Source organism: Sebastes fasciatus, unplaced genomic scaffold (assembly GCF_043250625.1).
Source record: "Sebastes fasciatus isolate fSebFas1 unplaced genomic scaffold, fSebFas1.pri Scaffold_46, whole genome shotgun sequence".
Classification (NCBI taxonomy): Eukaryota; Metazoa; Chordata; class Actinopteri; order Perciformes; family Sebastidae; genus Sebastes; species Sebastes fasciatus.
Genome location: NW_027428234.1, coordinates 38,240 through 53,482, shown reverse-complemented (window position 1 = coordinate 53,482; position 15,243 = coordinate 38,240). Strand labels below are relative to the sequence as shown.

General features: G+C 48.7%; 2 protein-coding genes across 6 annotated transcripts in view; both read left to right on the top strand.

The window, feature by feature from the left end:
- Nucleotides 1–2,834: 2,834 nt before the first annotated feature.
- On the top strand, nucleotides 2,835–12,840 carry LOC141763802 (uncharacterized). 5 transcript variants are annotated; one of them, XR_012593168.1, is made up of 6 exons: nucleotides 2,862–3,114; nucleotides 3,350–3,480; nucleotides 7,939–9,307; nucleotides 10,639–10,836; nucleotides 11,042–12,224; nucleotides 12,273–12,840. XR_012593168.1 is itself a non-coding variant. In XM_074628539.1 (5 exons), the coding sequence occupies exons 3-5, from the start codon at nucleotides 8,996–8,998 to the stop codon at nucleotides 11,017–11,019; spliced, it is 582 nt and encodes a 193-aa protein (XP_074484640.1). In that variant the 5' UTR covers nucleotides 2,835–3,114; nucleotides 3,350–3,480; nucleotides 7,939–8,995; the 3' UTR covers nucleotides 11,020–11,140. The 5 variants fall into 5 exon arrangements, 4 of the variants coding, with proteins under 4 accessions (XP_074484640.1, XP_074484637.1, XP_074484639.1 ...); XM_074628539.1 differs by lacking the exon at nucleotides 12,273–12,840 and having other exon boundaries at nucleotides 2,835–3,114; nucleotides 10,948–11,140; XM_074628536.1 differs by having other exon boundaries at nucleotides 3,350–3,485; nucleotides 11,042–12,840.
- A 135-nt stretch (nucleotides 12,841–12,975) lies between these two features.
- The window catches only part of LOC141763801 (transcription termination factor 1-like), a 20,839-nt gene continuing 18,571 nt past the window's right edge, over nucleotides 12,976–15,243 (top strand). Inside the window, exon 1 of the mRNA XM_074628535.1 lies at nucleotides 12,976–13,072. The gene's annotated coding sequence lies outside the window, so the exon portion shown is untranslated. The remainder of the gene's footprint in view (nucleotides 13,073–15,243) is intronic.

The following is a 15,243-nucleotide window of genomic DNA, read 5'->3' as shown; positions in this document are numbered from 1 at the left end:
AATGTCCTCCTGATCTCTGGTCCTCCTGTCTGAATGTCCTCCTGATCTCTGGTCCTCCTGTCTGAATGTCCTCCTGGTCTCTGGTCCTCCTGACTGAATGTCTGAATGTCCTCCTGGTCTCTGGTCCTCCTGACTGAATGTCTGAATGTCCTCCTGATCTCTGGTCCTCCTGTCTGAATGTCCTCCTGGTCTCTGGTCCTCCTGACTGAATGTCTGAATGTCCTCCCGGTCTCTGGTCCTCCTGTCTGAATGTCCTCCTGGTCTCTGGTCCTCCTGACTGAATGTCTGAATGTCCTCCCGGTCTCTGGTCCTCCTGTCTGAATGTCCTCCCGGTCTCTGGTCCTCCTGACTGAATGTCTGAATGTCCTCCTGGTCTCTGGTCCTCCTGTCTGAATGTCTGAATGTCCTCCCGGTCTCTGGTCCTCCTGTCTGAATGTCTGAATGTCCTCCTGGTCTCTGGTCCTCCTGTCTGAATGTCTGAATGTCCTCCTGGTCTCTGGTCCTCCTGTCTGAATGTCTGAATGTCCTCCTGGTCTCTGGTCCTCCTGTCTGAATGTCCTCCCGGTCTCTGGTCGTCCTGACTGAATGTCCTCCCGGTCTCTGGTCCTCCTGACTGAATGTCTGAATGTCCTCCCGGTGTCCTCCAGCCTGTTGTGAGCAGCGCAGTGACGTCTGGGTGATTGACAGCAGCATCAGCTGGTTGAAGCCGTCTCTCATGTTGGTTTCATGTTAACGAGGTTAACGAGCTGCTGGGACACTCTGTGATCTGATTGGATGACAGAGTGTGACATCATCACACTGACTCCTGGTGGCAGAACAGAGAACTACAGACTGAACTACAGACAGAACTACAGACTGAACTACAGACTGACCTACAGACTGAACTACAGACAGACCTACAGACATACCTACAGACAGACCTACAGACAGAACTACAGACTGACCTACAGACAGAACTACAGACTGACCTACAGACTGAACTACAGACTGACCTACAGACAGACCTACAGACAGACCTACAGACAGAACTACAGACTGACCTACAGACAGAACTACAGACTGACCTACAGACTGACCTACAGACTGACCTACAGACAGACCTACAGACAGACCTACAGACATACCTACAGACAGACCTACAGACAGAACTACAGACTGACCTACAGACAGAACTACAGACTGACCTACAGACTGAACTACAGACTGACCTACAGACTGACCTACAGACAGATCTACAGACAGAACTACAGACTGACCTACAGACAGAACTACAGACTGACCTACAGACAGACCTACAGACAGAACTGAAGACAGACCTATAGACAGACCTACAGACTGAACTACAGACTGACCTACAGACAGACCTACAGACAGACCTATAGACAGACCTGCAGACTGAACTACAGACAGACCTACAGACAGAACTACAGACAGAACTACAGACTGACCTACAGACAGAACTACAGACAGAACTACAGACAGAACTACAGACTGACCTACAGACAGACCTACAGACTGAACTACAGACAAACCTACAGACTGAACTACAGACAGAACTACAGACAGAACTACAGACTGAACTACAGACAGAACTACAGACTGACCTACAGACTGAACTACAGACAGACCTACAGACAGACCTACAGACAGACCTACAGACTGACCTACAGACAGACCTATAGACAGACCTACAGACTGACCTACAGACAGACCTACAGACAGAACTGAAGACAGACCTATAGACAGACCTACAGACTGAACTACAGACTGACCTACAGACAGACCTACAGACAGACCTGCAGACTGAACTACAGACAGACCTACAGACAGAACTACAGACTGACCTACAGACAGAACTACAGACAGAACTACAGACAGAACTACAGACTGACCTACAGACAGACCTACAGACTGAACTACAGACAAACCTACAGACTGAACTACAGACAGAACTACAGACAGAACTACAGACTGAACTACAGACAGAACTACAGACTGACCTACAGACTGAACTACAGACAGACCTACAGACATACCTACAGACTGACCTACAGACAGACCTACAGACTGACCTACAGACAGACCTATAGACAGACCTACAGACTGAACTACAGACAGACCTACAGACAGACCTACAGACTGACCTACAGACAGACCTGAAGACAGACCTATAGACAGACCTACAGACTGAACTACAGACTGAACTACAGACTGACCTACAGACAGACCTACAGACAGACCTACAGACAGACCTATAGACAGACCTACAGACTGAACTACAGACAGACCTACAGACTGAACTACAGACAGACCTACAGACTGAACTACAGACAGACCTACAGACAGACCTACAGACTGACCTACAGACAGAACTACAGACAGACCTACAGACAGACCTGAAGACAGATTGTTATACATTCATTATTAATATTTATAAACTGGTAATAAAGTAGTAAACTTGAGTTTGGTGGATTATTTCTCTGTTGTTCTAATGCTAATGGTGATGCTAATGCTAATGGTGATGCTAATGGTGATGCTAATGCTAATGGTGATGCTAATGGTGATGCTAATGCTAATGGTGATGCTAATGCTAATGGTGATGCTAATGGTGATGCTAATGCTAATGGTGATGCTAATGGTGATGCTAATGCTAATGGTGATGCTAATGGTGATGCTAATGCTAATGGTGATGCTAATGGTGATGCTAATGCTAATGGTCATTGTATTTTACATGGTTGAAAGCCTGTTTATTTACCTTCACAATGATGTCACACTTGTAAGGATCATGCATTTGTGGGATGAGCAGCACAGCTGATGATGTGGGGAGCGCCCAAGAAACGTGTGTGTGTGTGTGTGTGTGTGTGAGGCCCTCAGCAGTGTCTCCCTGGGTTCAGATGAATGGATCTTAACAATGCAGGTGTGCGTGTGTGTGTGTGCGTGTGTGTGTGTGTGTGTGGAGAGGGAGGCAGGAAGTTTGGAAGCCGCTCTTTGGTTGCTATGGTAACTGTGATGTAAGCCCAGAGGGGAGTTGAGGGGGGTTGTCCTCTTTCTTTCTCTTCCATTGTGGTGTGTGTTAGTGTGTGTGTTAGTGTGTGTTAGTGTGTGTGTTAGTGTGTGTTAGTGTGTGTGTTAGTGTGTGTTAGTGTGTGTGTTAGTGTGTGTGTTAGTGTGTGTGTTTGTGTGTGTTAGTGTGTGTTAGTGTGTGTGTGTTAGTGTGTGTGTTTAGTGTGTGTTTAGTGTGTGTTAGTGTGTGTGTTAGTGTGTGTGTTTAGTGTGTGTTTGTGTGTGTTAGTGTGTGTTAGTGTGTGTGTTAGTGTGTGTGTTTAGTGTGTGTTTAGTGTGTGTTTAGTGTGTGTTTATTGTGTGTTAGTGTGTTTATTGTGGACCAGCAGCTTCAGTCGGAGGGAAATGAGAAACGAGAGAAGTGAAGAACTGAAAGAAGAGAAAAGAAGAAGGAGAAGGAGACGTTGTGATGTTGGGGTGAAGTATTTAAAACTTTATTTAAACTACAGTTTGTTCTAACTTTCTGTCTCGTAGCTGTTCGTTGAACCAGAAATATAAAACCTTTAGTGTCTTTAAAGTTTCTGTTAGTAACTTGTTCAGGTATAAATCCTTGCTGGTCGGTGTCTCATGGTCTCTCGTGTGTCTCATGGTCTCTCGTGTGTCTCATGGTCTCTCGTGTGTCTCATGGTCTCTCGTGTGTCTCATGGTCTCTCGTGTGTCTCCTGGTCTCTCGTGTGTCTCATGGTCTCTCGTGTGTCTCATGGTCTCTCGTGTGTCTCCTGGTCTCTCGTGTGTCTCATGGTCTCTCGTGTCTCATGGTCTCTCGTGTGTCTCATGGTCTCTCGTGTGTCTCATGGTCTCTCGTGTGTCTCCTGGTCTCTCGTGTGTCTCCTGGTCTCTCGTGTGTCTCCTGGTCTCTCGTGTGTCTCCTGGTCTCTCGTGTGTCTCCTGGTCTCTCGTGTGTCTCATGGTCTCTCGTGTGTCTCATGGTCTCTCGTGTGTCTCTGGTCTCTCGTGTGTCTCCTGGTCTCTCGTGTGTCTCATGGTCTCTCGTGTGTCTCATGGTCTCTCGTGTGTCTCATGGTCTCTCGTGTGTCTCATGGTCTCTCGTGTCTCATGGTCTCTCGTGTGTCTCATGGTCTCTCGTGTGTCTCATGGTCTCTCGTGTGTCTCCTGGTCTCTCGTGTGTCTCATGGTCTCTCGTGTCTCATGGTCTCTCGTGTGTCTCATGGTCTCTCGTGTGTCTCATGGTCTCTCGTGTGTCTCCTGGTCTCTCGTGTGTCTCCTGGTCTCTCGTGTGTCTCCTGGTCTCTCGTGTGTCTCATGGTCTCTCGTGTCTCATGGTCTCTCGTGTGTCTCATGGTCTCTCGTGTGTCTCTCTCGTGTGTCTCATGGTCTCTCGTGTGTCTCCTGGTCTCTCGTGTGTCTCATGGTCTCTCGTGTGTCTCATGGTCTCTCGTGTGTCTCATGGTCTCTCGTGTGTCTCATGGTCTCTCGTGTGTCTCATGGTCTCTCGTGTGTCTCCTGGTCTCTCGTGTGTCTCATGGTCTCTCGTGTCTCATGGTCTCTCGTGTGTCTCATGGTCTCTCGTGTGTCTCATGGTCTCTCGTGTGTCTCCTGGTCTCTCGTGTGTCTCCTGGTCTCTCGTGTGTCTCCTGGTCTCTCGTGTGTCTCATGGTCTCTCGTGTCTCATGGTCTCTCGTGTGTCTCATGGTCTCTCGTGTGTCTCTCTCGTGTGTCTCCTGGTCTCTCGTGTGTCTCATGGTCTCTCGTGTGTCTCCTGGTCTCTCGTGTGTCTCCTGGTCTCTCGTGTGTCTCATGGTCTCTCGTGTGTCTCATGGTCTCTCGTGTGTCTCATGGTCTCTCGTGTGTCTCATGGTCTCTCGTGTGTCTCATGGTCTCTCGTGTGTCTCATGGTCTCTCGTGTGTCTCCTGGTCTCTCGTGTGTCTCATGGTCTCTCGTGTGTCTCATGGTCTCTCTTGTGTCTCATGGTCTCTCGTGTGTCTCATGGTCTCTCGTGTGTCTCATGGTCTCTCGTGTGTCTCATGGTCTCTCGTGTGTCTCATGGTCTCTCGTGTGTCTCATGGTCTCTCGTGTGTCTCATGGTCTCTCGTGTGTCTCATGGTCTCTCGTGTGTCTCATGGTCTCTCGTGTGTCTCATGGTCTCTCGTGTGTCTCCTGGTCTCTCGTGTGTCTCATGGTCTCTCGTGTGTCTCATGGTCTCTCGTGTGTCTCATGGTCTCTCTTGTGTCTCATGGTCTCTCGTGTGTCTCATGGTCTCTCGTGTGTCTCATGGTCTCTCGTGTGTCTCATGGTCTCTCGTGTGTCTCATGGTCTCTCGTGTGTCTCATGGTCTCTCGTGTGTCTCCTGGTCTCTCGTGTGTCTCATGGTCTCTCGTGTGTCTCATGGTCTCTCGTGTGTCTCATGGTCTCTCTTGTGTCTCCTGGTCTCTCGTGTGTCTCATGGTCTCTCGTGTGTCTCATGGTCTCTCGTGTGTCTCATGGTCTCTCGTGTGTCTCATGGTCTCTCGTGTGTCTCATGGTCTCTCGTGTGTCTCATGGTCTCTCGTGTGTCTCATGGTCTCTCGTGTGTCTCATGGTCTCTCGTGTGTCTCATGGTCTCTCGTGTGTCTCATGGTCTCTCGTGTGTCTCATGGTCTCTCGTGTGTCTCATGGTCTCGTGTGTCTCATGGTCTCTCGTGTGTCTCCTGGTCTCTCTTGTGTCTCATGGTCTCTCGTGTGTCTCATGGTCTCTCGTGTGTCTCATGGTCTCTCGTGTGTCTCATGGTCTCTCGTGTGTCTCATGGTCTCTCGTGTGTCTCATGGTCTCTCTTGTGTCTCCTGGTCTCTCGTGTGTCTCCGCTGTTCAGACTCAGACTCCAACACAAACTCCAGTGAAGCACCAAAACCTCTTGGTTGTCTCTAGTGAAGCTGTTAAACAGTGTTGAACCTGCATTTAGCAGCTTCATCTGTTTTACTGTTAGTCTGATTAAGTGTTTCATTTCTTCATATCTCTATAATATAGTTTACTCTTTGTAAAATGTGCTGCTCAGCCTGTCTGTCTGCAAATCTGTGGACTAGTCCATGTCTGTGATGGTCTGTGGACTAGTCCATGTCTGTGATTGGTCTGTAGACTAGTCCATGTCTGTGATTGGTCTGTGGACTAGTCCATGTCTGTGATGGTCTGTGGACTAGTCCATGTCTGTGATTGGTCTGTAGACTAGTCCATGTCTGTGATTGGTCTGTAGACTAGTCCATGTCTGTGATTGGTCTGTAGACTAGTCCATGTCTGTGATTGGTCTGTGGACTAGTCCATGTCTGTGATTGGTCTGTAGACTAGTCCATGTCTGTGATTGGTCTGTAGACTAGTCCATGTCTGTGATTGGTCTGTGGACTAGTCCATGTCTGTGATTGGTCTGTGGACTAGTCCATGTCTGTGATTGGTCTGTAGACTAGTCCATGTCTGTGATTGGTCTGTGGACTAGTCCATGTCTGTGATTGGTCTGTAGACTAGTCCATGTCTGTGATTGGTCTGTGGACTAGTCCATGTCTGTGATTGGTCTGTGGACTAGTCCATATCTGTGATTGGTCTGTAGACTAGTCCATGTCTGTGATTGGTCTGTGGACTAGTCCATGTCTGTGATTGGTCTGTGGACTAGTCCATGTCTGTGATTGGTCTGTAGACTAGTCCATGTCTGTGATTGGTCTGTGGACTAGTCCATGTCTGTGATTGGTCAGTAGACTAGTCCATGTCTGTGATTGGTCAGTAGACTAGTCCATGTCTGTGATTGGTCTGTAGACTAGTCCATGTCTGTGATTGGTCTGTGGACTAGTCCATGTCTGTGATTGGTCAGTAGACTAGTCCATGTCTGTGATTGGTCAGTAGACTAGTCCATGTCTGTGATTGGTCAGATGCTGCTAACTCCTCCCTGTATGATGAAGATACCCTGGGTATGATGAAGATACCCTGGGTATGACGGAGATACCCTGGGTATGATGGAGATACCCTGTGTATGATGGAGATACCCTGGGTATGATGGAGATACCCTGGGTATGATGAAGATACCCTGGGTATGATGGAGATACCCTGGGTATGATGGAGATACCCTGGGTATGATGGAGATACCCTGGAGATGATGAAGATACCCTGGGTATGATGAAGATACCCTAGGTATGACAGAAATACCCTGGGTATGACGGAAATACCCTGGGTATGAGGGAGATACCCTGGGTATGATGGAGATACCCTGGAGATGATGAAGATACCCTGGGTATGATGGAGATACCCTGGAGATGATGAAGATACCCTGGGTATGATGGAGATACCCTGGGGATGATGGAGATACCCTGGGTATGACGGAGATAACCTGGGTATGATGGAGATACCCTGGGGATGATGGAGATACCCTGGGTATGATGAAGATACCCTGGGTATGACGGAAATACCCTGGAGATGATGAAGATACCCTGGGTATGATGAAGATACCCTAGGTATGACGGAAATACCCTGGAGATGATGAAGATACCCTGGGTATGATGGAGATACCCTGGGGATGATGGAGATACCCTGGGGATGACGGAGACACCCTGGGGATGACGGAGATACCCTGGGTGTGACGGAGATGCCCTGGGTGTGACGGAGATGCCCTGGGTATGGCGGAGATGCCCTGGGGATGGCGGAGATGCCCTGGGGATGTTGAACTCACTTCGTAGTACTGACCTCAGGACTATCTGGAACCAGTCTGTCGCTAAACTAAACAAGCTCTAGTTGTAAAAGTAGTTTTAAATTTATTTTAGTTCTCAACAAACTTTAAGTTGTTTCATTATTATTAAACAGATGTGACATCAGCCTGTTAGCTGTTCTGTTAGCCTGCTGCTAACGTTATTAAAACTCTTCCTCTTTTAACCCTCCTCCTCTCTTCTCTTCCTGACAGGATTTAGCCCCTCCCCCTGATGACAGCTGTGATTTTAGCCCCTCCCACTGATGACAGCTGTGATTTTAGCCCCTCCCACTGATGACAGATATGATTTAAGCCCCTCCCCCTGATGACAGTAGTGATTTTAGCCCCTCCCCCTGATGACAGCTGTGATTTTAGCCCCTCCCACTGATAACAGCTATGATTTAAGCCCCTCCCCCTGATGACAGCTGTGATTTTAGCCCCTCCCACTGATGACAGTAGTGATTTTAGCCCCTCCCCCTGATGACAGCTGTGATTTTAGCCCCTCCCACTGATAACAGCTATGATTTAAGCCCCTCCCCCTGATGACAGCTGTGATTTTAGCCCCTCCCACTGATGACAGTAGTGATTTTAGCCCCTCCCACTGATGACAGTAGTGATTTTAGCCCCTCCCACTGATGACAGCTGTGATTTTAGCCCCTCCCACTGATGACAGTAGTGATTTTAGCCCCTCCCACTGATGACAGTAGTGATTTTAGCCCCTCCCCCTGATGACAGCTGTGATTTTAGCCCCTCCCACTGATGACAGCTGTGATTTAAGCCCCTCCCACTGATGACAGCTGTGATTTTAACCCCTCCCACTGATGACAGCTGTGATTTTAGCCCCTCCCACTGATGACAGCTGTGATTTTAACCCCTCCCACTGACGACAGCTGTGATTTTAGCCCCTCCCACTGATGACAGCTGTGATTTAAGCCCCTCCCACTGACGACAGCTGTGATTTTAACCCCTCCCACTGATGACAGCTGTGATTTTAGCCCCTCCCACTGATGACAGCTGTGATTTTAGCCCCTCCCACTGATGACAGCTGTGATTTTAACCCCTCCCACTGATGACAGCTGTGATTTAAACCCCTCCCACTGATGACAGCTGTGATTTAAGCCCCTCCCACTGATGACAGCTGTGATTTTAGCCCCTCCCACTGATGACAGCTTTGATTTTAGCCCCTCCCACTGATGACAGTAGTGATTTTAGCCCCTCCCCCTGATGACAGCAGTGATTTTAGCCCCTCCCACAACCCCACAGCTCCATCATGGCTGACAGAAGACTCTCAGGTGTAGCTCCTCCCTCCTGGTCTTCACCTTCTCCTCAGAACGGGAGGATCGAGGGGACGGCACCCCCCCACCCTAATGGCAGTCTGGAGGCCGGACCGGGACGCCACAGTCCCAGCACCAGAACCTCAGCCTCCTTCTCACCCCTCAGGACCCTGAGGTCCCTCGGAGGTCTTGGGACTCCTGTGCTGGGTCCTGGTCCTGAAGGCTGCCAGAGCTCCACCAGGCCCCGGGGTCAGAGCTTCGGCTCTGCTCTGAGCTCCAGGACCAGAACCATGACATCCAGGAGCAAGGTAACTATCCCCGGTACAGGGAGGAACAGGGTATAGGGTATAGGGTACAGGGTACAGGGTACAGGGTACAGGGTACAGAGTACAGGGTACAGGGTGCAGGGTACAAGGAGGTACAGGGTACAGGGTACAAGGAGGTACAGGGAGGTACAGGGTACAGGGTACAGGGTGCAGGGTACAAGGAGGTACAGGGTACAGGGTACAAGGAGGTACAGGGAGGAACAGGGTACAGGGAGGAACAGGGTACAGGGTACAGGGTACAGAGTACAGGGTACAGGGTGCAGGGTACAAGGAGGTACAGGGTACAGGGTACAAGGAGGTACAGGGAGGAACAGGGTACAGGGTACAGGGAGGAACAGGGTACAGGGTAGAGAGTACAGGGTACAGGGTGCAGGGTACAAGGAGGTACAGGGAGGAACAGGGTACAGGGTACAGGGTACAGAGTACAGGGTGCAGGGTACAAGGAGGTACAGGGTACAGGGTACAAGGAGGTACAGGGAGGAACAGGGTACAGGGAGGAACAGGGTACAGGGTACAGGGTACAGGGTACAGGGTGCAGGGTACAAGGAGGTACAGGGTACAGGGTACAAGGAGGTACAGGGAGGAACAGGGTACAGGGTACAGGGTACAGGGTACAGGGTACAGGGTACAGGGTACAGGTAGGAACAGGGTACAGGTAGGGACAGGGTAAAGGGAGGAACAAGGTACAGGGTACAGGTAGGAACAGGGTACAGGGTACAGGGTACAGGGTACAGGTAGGAACAGGGTACAGGGAGGAACAGGGTACAGGGAGGAACAGGGTACAGTGAGGAACAGGGTACAGGTAGGGACAGGGTAAAGGGAGGAACAAGGTACAGGGTACAGGTAGGAACAGGGTACAGGGTACAGGGTACAGGGTACAGGTAGGAACAGGGTACAGGGAGGAACAGGGTACAGGGAGGAACAGGGTACAGTGAGGAACAGGGTACAGGTAGGAACAGGGAGGAACAGGGTACAGGGAGGAACAGGGTACAGGGAGGAACAGGGTACAGTGAGGAACAGGGTACAGGTAGGAACAGGGTACAGGGAGGAACAGGGTACAGGGAGGAACAGGGTACAGTGAGGAACAGGGTACAGGGAGGAACAGGGTACAGGGAGGAACAGGGTACAGTGAGGAACAGGGTACAGGGAGGAACAGGGTACAGGGAGGAACAGGGTACAGTGAGGAACAGGGTACAGGGAGGAACAGGGTACAGGGAGGAACAGGGTACAGGTAGGAACAGGGTACAGGGAGGAACAGGGTACAGGTAGGAACATTGTCTTACTCGAGGCTGGTCTCTGGGTTGTTACCGCAGCGTCGGAACAGCCAGCAGGAGGAGCCGGAGGCCTTGTTGGACCTGATTCTGGAGTGTCAGGGTCAGAGACTGGAGGACCAGAGAGCCAGCCTTAGCCTGCTGCCGGACCCAGGACCAGCTGCTCTCTGTGGGGCCTGCTGCCCGGACCAGCCCACCTTGCCCAGTCTGGACTTTTACTACATGCTCATCCACTACCAGGTACCAGCATGTCATTAAGGGGGGCAGCGTAATGTCACCATACCGATGTTTGTCTTCACTGTATCAGACTGAACTGTCAGAGGTTGAAATGAGGTGAAATGTTGTTTCCAGCTGCTCCTTGGAGGGAGGAGCAGGATCAGCAGACTGGAGGTCTGGAAGGTCTGGAGGGGCTCGTCTTTCTAACCGTCACTGTGTCTGTCTGCAGTCTGACAGGATGGAGGACCAGAGGTGCTCCCTTCCTGATCTGGAGGATGTGGTTGGTTCGGTTCCTGAAGGTCAGGAGGATTTCTTCAGTTTGATTCAGAGAGTTCAGTCCAGGAGGATGGACGAACAGAGAGCCTCGCTGCTGCTGACGCACCCTGAGGACGACCACAATGACCACATCAACACACACACAGCTGGCTCCTCCCCCGGTCATCATCATCAGCAGCATCCATGATGAAGAGCAGAGTCCACAGGGGTTCTAGTGCTCTGTAGACTAAAAGTACTGTTTGTAATCGTCAGACAGCGGACCAGAGTTTGGATCTTGTCATCATGTGTTTGTGAATCAGGATTCAGACTGTTGATGTGGAAACCGCGGTGACGGATTCTCGTAGTAAACCCAGCCTGAAGGTCTGACCTGAGACCAGCCGTACGTGTTACTGTATGATGTCAGTAGTTAAAGGTTGTTACCACTAGGAGCGCCGTGGATCAATGTTTCTACCAGTGGGTCTTTGATTTCTTTGTATCTCGTGTGCACGGACCACATCGTTACACACTAGGGATGCACCGATACCGATACCAGTATCGGGTATCGGGTCCGATACTGTGCTCATGTACTCGTACTCTCAAAACGTCTCCGATACAACGGCACCGATACCACTTTACTTTCACTCCAGCTCCCCAACTGTCCGGGCGGGGAGCGCTGTAAAGCTGCGGCCGCGAGCCACCTTCACCCTGAGCCTTTCCAAAGCCGACCTAGAGTCTCGTATGCGGGACTCCCCAGCCTGCCGTGTGTCGCTCACCCCCTCCAGCTGGCTGTTAACGAGGGTCTTTAGGCACAGAGAAGTACCCGTATCGGTACTCGGTATCGGAGAGTACACAAGTGTAAGTACTTGTACTCGGTCTGAATAACAGACTGGTATCGGTGCATCCCTAGTAAACATTATTCCAGGCAGTGAAGAAGAAGACTTTTATTCTGGTGAATGTTGGTTATTTAACAGAATCTGTGTCATTCACCAATTTTCTCGTATTAAGAATTTTGACATATGAACAAAATTCCCGAATCCAGACGTATCGTACGAGTCGTGTTCTGACAAAATCACTCATTACAGAAATCAACTCAAATAAGAACACTAACTAGAATAAACGTACCTAAACTTAACCCTAAAGACAAGTTCCTGGACAAGGTCCTGGACCAGTTCCTGGACAAGTTCCTGGACCAGTTCCTGAACAAGTTCTTGGACGAGTTCCTGGACCAGTTCCTGAACAAGTTCCTGAACGAGTTCCTGGATGAGTTCCTGGACCAGTTCCTGGACCAGTTCCTGAACGAGTTCCTGGAAGTTCCTGGACCAGTTCCTGAACGAGTTTATGAACGACAAACACCACAACTAATAACATCAGTGGGATGTTTTATTTTGGCGGTACAGAGCACTACCGACCAGGCTGTCCAGACCTGAACCAGGTCTACAGCTGAACCAGGTCCAGGGCCCCTGTGCTCTCTAGCACTAACCCTTCTATTCTGTACTGTGTGTATATATATATATATATATATAACATCCGTAGAAGTGTGAGCGTTATAACGTGACGACATTCTGTAACTAGTTAGTGATTTTTAAATCTATCTAACAAACATCAGAGTGGGTTTTTATTTCATCTGGATCAACAGACGGAGAATCTAAACTGTGTTTTATAAACTACTGGAGGACTTTACTCTATCTGTTTCTCTGAAAACATCTGAAGAGCAGATTTTACTTTGTAAAGAACACAAACTGAACTTTGAATAAAAAACTTTATATATTTGAATGTTTGTGAGTAAATGTAACCGTGTGAAGTTAAAGTACAACAGTTCAACTCAACTCAGCAGTAGAAGTCCTCATCATGAGCTAATAAGAGATAAAAGGATGCAGAATCTCAGTCAGAGTGAGACCTCATCACCTCATCACCTCATCTCTGCTCTCTGAGGTTCCTGCGCATGCGCTGAAAGGAAACCGGAAGTAAACACGCATGTGTGAGGAGCTCGAGCCGCGTGCAGCTGGTGAGTGATTAGAACCTTTAGAACCTTTAGAACCTTTAGAACATGTTCGACTGCTGCAACCGGTTCCATCCGGTTCCGTGTTTGTTTAGACCCGGGACCGGACCGGTCTGAGGTTCTGGTCCCGGGTCTAGTCCGGGTCTGGTCCGGGTCTAGTCCGGGGCTGTTTTCGAAACCGCATACTATACTAGTAGTACGTACTGATTTGGCCAAAATGTAGTATGTAGTATGCAGTATGGAGTATGGAGTATGGAGTATGCAGTATGGAGTATGCAGTATGGAGTATGCAGTATGGAGTATGGAGTATGGAGTATGGAGTATGCAGTATGCAGTATGGAGTATGGAGTATGGAGTATGGAGTATGCAGTATGCAGTATGGAGTATGCAGTATGGAGTATGGAGTATGGAGTATGCAGTATGCAGTATGGAGTATGGAGTATGCAGTATGCAGTATGGAGTATGGAGTATGGAGTATGGAGTATGGAGTATGGAGTATGCAGTATGGAGTATGGAGTATGGAGTATGCAGTATGCAGTATGGAGTATGGAGTATGGAGTATGGAGTATGCAGTATGCAGTATGGAGTATGCAGTATGGAGTATGGAGTATGCAGTATGCAGTATGCAGTATGCAGTATGGAGTATGCAGTATGGAGTATGCAGTATGGAGTATGCAGTATGCAGTATGGAGTATGGAGTATGGAGTATGGAGTATGCAGTATGCAGTATGGAGTATGGAGTATGCAGTATGGAGTATGGAGTATGGAGTATGCAGTATGGAGTATGGAGTATGGAGTATGGAGTATGGAGTATGCAGTATGCAGTATGCAGTATGGAGTATGGAGTATGCAGTATGGAGTATGGAGTATGGAGTATGGAGTATGGAGTATGGAGTATGCAGTATGCAGTATGGAGTATGGAGTATGCAGTATGCAGTATGGAGTATGGAGTATGGAGTATGCAGTATGCAGTATGGAGTATGGAGTATGCAGTATGGAGTATGGAGTATGGAGTATGGAGTATGCAGTATGCAGTATGGAGTATGGAGTATGCAGTATGCAGTATGGAGTATGGAGTATGGAGTATGCAGTATGCAGTATGCAGTATGGAGTATGCAGTATGGAGTATGGAGTATGGAGTATGGAGTATGCAGTATGCAGTATGGAGTATGCAGTATGCAGTATGGAGTATGGAGTATGGAGTATGCAGTATGCAGTATGCAGTATGGAGTATGGAGTATGGAGTATGGAGTATGCAGTATGCAGTATGCAGTATGGAGTATGCAGTATGGAGTATGCAGTATGGAGTATGGAGTATGGAGTATGCAGTATGCAGTATGGAGTATGGAGTATGGAGTATGCAGTATGCAGTATGGAGTATGGAGTATGGAGTATGGAGTATGCAGTATGCAGTATGGAGTATGGAGTATGGAGTATGGAGTATGCAGTATGGAGTATGGAGTATGGAGTATGCAGTATGCAGTATGCAGTATGGAGTATGCAGTATGGAGTATGGAGTATGGAGTATGGAGTATGCAGTATGCAGTATGGAGTATGGAGTATGCAGTATGCAGTATGGAGTATGGAGTATGGAGTATGCAGTATGGAGTATGGAGTATGGAGTATGGAGTATGCAGTATGCAGTATGCAGTATGGAGTATGCAGTATGGAGTATGCAGTATGGAGTATGGAGTATGGAGTATGGAGTATGCAGTATGCAGTATGGAGTATGCAGTATGGAGTATGGAGTATGCAGTATGGAGTATGGAGTATGGAGTATGCAGTATGCAGTATGGAGTATGGAGTATGGAGTATGGAGTATGCAGTATGGAGTATGGAGTATGGAGTATGCAGTATGCAGTATGGAGTATGGAGTATGGAGTATGCAGTATGCAGTATGGAGTATGGAGTATGGAGTATGGAGTATGCAGTATGCAGTATGGAGTATGCAGTATGGAGTATGGAGTATGCAGTATGCAGTATGGAGTATGGAGTATGCAGTATGCAGTATGGAGTATGGAGTATGCAGTATGGAGTATGGAGTATGGAGTATGCAGTATGGAGTATGGAGTATGGAGTATGCAGTATGCAGTATGGAGTATGGAGTATGCAGTATGGAGTATGGAGTATGGAGTATGCAGTATGCAGTATGGAGTATGGAGTATGGAGTATGGAGT

Excerpts from the sequence above, each read along its gene's own strand:
- LOC141763802 (XM_074628536.1), top strand. The coding sequence starts at position 8,996 with ATGGCTGACAGAAGACTCTCAGGTGTAGCTCCTCCCTCCTGGTCTTCA. Across the intron at positions 9,308-10,638 it reads CCATGACATCCAGGAGCAAG|CGTCGGAACAGCCAGCAGGA; the intron begins GTAACTATCCCC and ends TTGTTACCGCAG. Across the intron at positions 10,837-11,041 it reads ACATGCTCATCCACTACCAG|TCTGACAGGATGGAGGACCA; the intron begins GTACCAGCATGT and ends GTCTGTCTGCAG.